The sequence below is a fragment of the Nicotiana tabacum genome, chromosome 20, assembly GCF_000715075.1.
Source record: "Nicotiana tabacum cultivar K326 chromosome 20, ASM71507v2, whole genome shotgun sequence".
Lineage (NCBI taxonomy): Eukaryota > Viridiplantae > Streptophyta > Magnoliopsida > Solanales > Solanaceae > Nicotiana > Nicotiana tabacum.
In genome coordinates, this window is record NC_134099.1 from 73,604,852 (window position 1) to 73,611,059 (window position 6,208).

A 6,208-nucleotide genomic window follows, 5' to 3' on the forward strand; every position below is an offset into this window, starting at 1 on the left:
AAAATATTTTGCCAATGCACTTAAACAATAGGTCACGACCTTTAGTCTTTTCTTAACCAATAGGAAAATGATTACTAAAGGTGATATATAAATATCAGTATTTATGTGACGAGGGAGTGCGAAAAAAAACATAAGGTATCCATGAGCCGCACAATCGAGAGAGATATGTTTGACAGAGAAAATTGTTTACTTGTCCTATTACTACTACGCCGAAGTTTTTGAGAAAAATTTAAGCTTCTTTTTCATTCAATTTGTTCGCGGATTGCATAGATCAAAGAGTTGATAGCAAGGATCGGTCTCGGTGTGGATACGCATAGAGTCTTCGCATTATCGAAGAATTTGAAACGAGCCTTTCTTCACCAGGTACGTCTTAGATCCGATCTATTGACATGTAAATAAATTTTAAACACGAAAAGATCGGATTGTTATTGTTTTCCGCTGCGTGTTACGAACACTTATATGCAATCCTTCATTATATGCAAAGGAATCACTAATCTCTTCAAGTCTATTAACTCCCATCCACTTCCTCCTTGGCCAGCATGGATTTTCCCATTAACTCCAGTGAAGTTTATCTTTGCCATTGCCTTCTAGCCACTACATTCTTGCTCTTGACGAGTTGGTCTCAGGAGAGTTCTGAATCGTGTTAGCATAAGAGATTTTTCCTGGAATCAAGGGAGGATATATGGGGCACATGAACTTGTGGTCTTTCCGCCAATCTAGGTATTTAATGTACATATTTTTGGAATTAGTCTAATATTATTCGCTGGCACCTATGCTCCAAAGAAACTAAATGATGTACTTGGTTGAATATTGAGTTATTTACTTAGAGGAGCACGAATACTTTTTTTTTCCTTTCTGTAGTGGTACACCCATGTTATAAAAATTCTAGATCCACCTCTGCCTAAGATTTCACCTTGTGTCTGATTCATGCTTGCTTGGGGGTCCTTTTGATGCTCAGTACGCGCCGGATCGTTGTCGCCCGGCGGCTCCATGAGGAGGAGCGTGGGTTGTACTCTCCGTTATGTATCCAAAATATTTGTCGCTTATTTCATGCGTGTGGGGTGCGTTGGTTTGTTAAGTTATCTAAACCATGTTATGTTGGGACTTATATTGTCAAAATCTGGACATGTGTGAGTCTGTTGGAAGAAGTCATGAAAGCCTTAGGGAAAACTGAATCTCCATTCTGTTCGATCCCGGTGATTCCTTCTTCATCTTAGCACCCTTGTAGGCAAGGGTAACCTTTGTCCCGTGGGATGGGGATTTGGGGGGGCGGGGGGGGGGGGGGGAAGGGGTGGGGTGGGGGTATTGATACAATATTTCAGTGTGCTGGGAATATTATATGGCATAAGCTGGTAGAATATACTAATTAGAGCATAAGTATTTTGAAGCAAATTCAGTTTGGCAAAAATACTAATATCTGGGACAGAATAAACTAAGTAGACCAGCCTTGTCATTGCTATGACACACTCAATTGCATTCTAGAGCTCCCAGAAAAGTGAGCATTATAATTCCAGAAAGTACATACAGTAATTCAATGAAATAAGACAATAAGGAAAATGGTGGTATAAGAACTACCATTTATTTATGTGAAAATCCTGAACTTGGGAGCAGAAAGTAGTCAAGCAGAATGCATATGTAGCAACTATGAATAGTTCCCTCAATCGGTGCAGCAACGATACATGAAGAACTTATCCATTGGTCTCCCACATTCAGCACACGTTATCATTTCTGGAATGTCCACATCAAGTCCCGGAAGAATTAGGCGATTGCAGTGCTGTGGTGTGTGCAGATGAAGGAAGTAATCAATAAGAGCTAACACAAATCCCTTTTCTCTTGCATCTTCTTCCCAAACATGAAAATCTTCCAAAGTCTTAGTTATTACTACACTATTGGCTCTGGCCATCTCAAATGATCCTCTGCTAATGAGTACCCATCCTTGATCACTCCCATCAAAACTCAACATTGTTAACACTTCTTGCATAATCTTGTCATCTTTGATTGTTTGTCCTAACTGCATTTTCGAATAGAACATACTCTCTAGTCTTTTCCAAAAGTACCAAACTGACATCACATCATCCAAGCAATAACTTAGATTTTCTTTTCTTATAATGATATTGATCCTGCGAACTCGATCCTTTTTGCTGCTCTTTCCAACATAGATCATATGCAGATCAATGCCAGCTCTATGTGCCACTCCTTTAGCAGAAGTCGTAAATTTTTCTATCCATTCGACGTCTTCTCCTCCATATAGACAGATATACTTCCCCGCCGTCATCTGATTACCAAATTATATGTGAGACTAAGTAGAATTAAAAACAAAGGATCAAGTAGAATGAAAAATTTACCCATTCAATTATATTTTGATCGATGCCATCAACTACTAGCTCAAGTCTCCAAGACTCAATGCTCCAGAGCTCATCTTGTTTGGCCATAGTGAATGGATAGGCCAAATTTCCCCAAATCCAAGCCATGTGGATTGCATTTTGACAAACCACTTTACCTTGTTGTGGATCTAAGGCTACAAGCATCATCTTCTTAGAGAAATGCCACCTTTCTTTGACAAACTTGATCGCTGCTGGCTCTAACAAAGAAGGATGGTGCAATGTGTACCAAGGCATAAGTGCTTGTAATTCTTTAAATTTGTGTTCGTACCCTTCGTTCCATTCCCTTGATCTATCAGAAATTGGAAGCCACACTATTTCGTATTGAAGTTCTGACCTTCCTCTTGATTCATTGTAGACAGTGGCAAGTATTAATACCTCTTCTGGGGTAATATCAAGATCAGATATTAGCAGCAAGACGGTCTTTCTTCTCAGCACGTCAATATTGGCCTGTGACAAGTCTTTATAATCAAGAAACATCTATATGTGTACTCCTATTTCTTAGAGAAAAAGATAAGGATATCGAATACTGAACATACCCTGGTGTGCATAGTTCCAACTTCAAGTGGCAGTAAATCATCTTTGATGTAGATAAGTGCCTTGTTTATCTTCATGTTGTCGAGTTGGGTTGTCTCAAATAAGTGCACAAGCATTTGATAATACTCTGTATGTTTCTTCTCCTCTGCATTTGACAGAAGCCCTTTAGAAAATTCCTACTAGCCATGATTTCTTAAATACTATATATCGACCAATCATCAACTCTCTGCCCTTAAAATAAGTACTAAAGCTTTGATATTTATATATTCTAATAACATTCATTCATTTTTCTACCTTCTGATGTTGTGTGTTTATTATTTACTGTCTACGCAATTTCATGATTTCTTAAATACTCACGAATATGTTCATAGCAACGCTCCAATTCAGCTCTAAGGTGATCACTAATGTTGTTCAGCTTGTGCGTGGAGCTTGACATTTCCCATGTGTCTGTTGTAGTAGCTGATATCAACCTGCATTTTTACATGAATAAAATTATTGTTTCTCCAACTTGGCCCAGATTTATAGATAAAAAAGAAAGAAGAATTACAGTGTATTATTATTTACATAATTAACGTATATATATAAGTTAAATCGGTTAATTAAACGCATAGTATGCTTACTCATTACTCATGCCAAGAAGGCTAGTAAGCTGGGAAGCACAAGCGACAATACTTTTGATGGTCCAATAAACTGCAGTAGGGAAGTAGGCAAAAGCCACAGACATAGATGGTTGATCTTCAGAGATGTACTGAGATGGAAGCCTCTTGAATTCAATGATGCATTTGGTTATGTCCAAAATAGCTTTGAGGAGGTTGTTGATGGCATCGAATCGCGACTTGAGAGCAGCAGCATGTTCAATTATATCAGGTAGCTGTTTCAAGAGAGCCACCATTTTGGCCAAAGGGTGAGTAGCAAATTTCTGAGCTACCAGCCAGAATTCTCCATAGATTATGGAAAATGATGCCAAGGTTAAGACTAGTTTTGTATCCCATTGATAACTAGAGAGCATCCCTAAGATTTCCATTGTTGTTGCATGGGCATCCCCTCCTCCTGAGAACTTGCATGTCAACTGAAAATATTAATGTTAAAGCCAAAAATTTTAAAAATAAAATAAAATACTAATGAGTTTAAGTTATATGCACCGACAATATAAAAAATATTTACACAACCATATATGTCACTTATAAGGTAAATACAAGTGGGTAAGCTAGTATAAATGACAACAAACTACACTAGTATGGCAATAAATCGATACATTCCCAGCGTATTTAACAATAAAATTGCACTCATTTTTTTTTGGGTGACTACAGATTACTGCGAATTAAAGAGGAGAGTATAACTTGGCAGGAGACTTTGTGCATGATATAAGCCAATCCTTCAAGATGGAAGTCGTCAAAGGCAAATGAGGCGTTCTCTTCTAGTTTTGATGTTTCCATGCTTTCACGATCAGTACTATCCTGATAGTATATATAACAATAACAGCAAAAATGAGTTTTGCTAAAGAATTTCCATGTAGCAAGAAGGTGTTCAGAAAATCGTAAGTATATTACTTTGGCAGAAAAAGGAAAAAAAGGAAGTTACGGTAGGAGGGAGATATAAGAGAAAGAATAGGTTAATTAAAACTATCAGGTTACTTATGATATAATTAAGGGTAACTATCTATAATAAGAAAAATTAATAAAAAATGTAAAGTAAGGCAGGTAAACCTTGAGGTTATATATATTGCATTGGTCGTGTAAACATTTTAATTTCCTAATGGAAATAATACCTGTAAAGCGCCATGGATATGTTGAAAAATCCCCTCAATGACTTGAAGGATGATGTCCACATCGACTTCACGACCATTGGGAGAATGAGTATTCAGGATTTTCTTGGACATTGCATGATCATCAGACATTGAGAAAACTGGACGTTCACGCCTACTTACTGGCTGAGGCCTAGCTGTTAAAGAATGACTAGCCATTTTTTGAAATAGAAAGAAAATAGTAGTGAGTTTAATTTGCTGAGATAGTTTGATAATCGTCACTAAGACATGCAAGCTATAAATAGTGATGAAAAATTAATGAATCAAGTACCTTGCTTGTTAGCGAGGGAGGAATCTGTCAAAAGGAGGTTCAAAATTGGATAAGAAGTTATTAGTTATGCATGGTGGTGGTCCCTTGGAATTTCTTTACAGTGTTAAAGTAGAGAATATATAGTATGTTTTTGCTATCCATTTTTTATTACTCGACAATAAGTAATCTGATTGTTTTATTAGATCTTGATTACCTAAAGAATTTTGAATCTATGATAAGGATGTGCATTGATTGCTTGTCGAACTTAATAAGGTTTGAATTCGACTTATGCCATCAAACTTGGATTGAACTGTAAGAACTTTTATGTTATAATATAAAATGCTAGATGCTGTAACTTCAAACTTAAAAAAGAATAATAACAATTAATGTGTGGAAAAAGGAAGTAATATAACATATGCATAGACTGCAATCTCACCTCAGCCCTCAGCAATATAATCCACTCACTATTTTAGACTTGAGTGACTAGGCTAGCTATTTCAATGTCAAAAAGGAAGCGAAAGTGAGAGATGGTTGCTTGAAGGGAATGCCAAATGTGAATTTCCTCTTTTGCTTTACTGAGAAAAATGCTAAAGCTGAATTATGAAAATCCAACTTTCTTTTACGAGAAGGGTACGAACTTGATTAAAGGATAGCCGAATACGAATTCATCTTTTGCTTTATCGGGGGAAAGACTGCAAAAACTAATAAGTACTGGTTATAAAAATTCAACTTTCTCCAATGTAGAGCTGGTACTGATGTCCTTTTGTAGACTTATAATGATATAATTTCTTTAAAATAAATGTTCTCTCTCATTGTTTAAATTATACTAACGGAGTATATATTTAAACTCACAAATTTATCATGACTAAGTAATAATTTGAACAAGCAATATATATTAACTAAATATAATTAAGTTCCACCATTATACAAGAGACACATATCATGCACTTATAATTGGTATGATAATAGGGGTAAAAGCGACTTTGAAACAAATACTCATGCAACTTAGTCTTATTACCTAAAAATCTCGTACAATGAAAATTTTCTCTCTATAGAATGAAAATTTCCTCTCAGTAAAAGCCAATGGCAGAGCAATGTCACAAATGGTGGAAAGCAAACTGTATCGCAATCTACATATGCAAAGAAAACTAAGAGTATTAATGTACTCCAAAGAATTGTGCCGCTGGATTTAGCAAAAGGAACGACGGATCAGACACCAAGCCAATGCAAATTGGT

The 6,208-nt window shown here is 36.4% G+C and overlaps 1 protein-coding gene across 3 annotated transcripts; it reads right to left on the reverse strand.

Annotated features, from left to right (window-relative positions):
• Positions 1-1,453: 1,453 nt before the first annotated feature.
• On the reverse strand, positions 1,454-4,926 carry LOC107828400 (protein SIEVE ELEMENT OCCLUSION B). 3 transcript variants are annotated; one of them, XM_016655686.2, is made up of 7 exons: positions 4,687-4,926; positions 4,259-4,375; positions 3,539-3,987; positions 3,276-3,388; positions 2,921-3,063; positions 2,346-2,831; positions 1,454-2,275 (listed from the first exon to the last, which is right to left on the reverse strand). In XM_016655686.2, the coding sequence occupies exons 1-7, from the start codon at positions 4,879-4,881 to the stop codon at positions 1,658-1,660; spliced, it is 2,121 nt and encodes a 706-aa protein (XP_016511172.1). In that variant the 5' UTR covers positions 4,882-4,926; the 3' UTR covers positions 1,454-1,657. The 3 variants fall into 3 exon arrangements, with proteins under 3 accessions (XP_016511172.1, XP_016511173.1, XP_016511174.1); XM_016655687.2 differs by having other exon boundaries at positions 3,539-3,975; positions 4,687-4,919; XM_016655688.2 differs by lacking the exon at positions 4,259-4,375 and having other exon boundaries at positions 4,687-4,919.
• Positions 4,927-6,208: the final 1,282 nt, after the last annotated feature.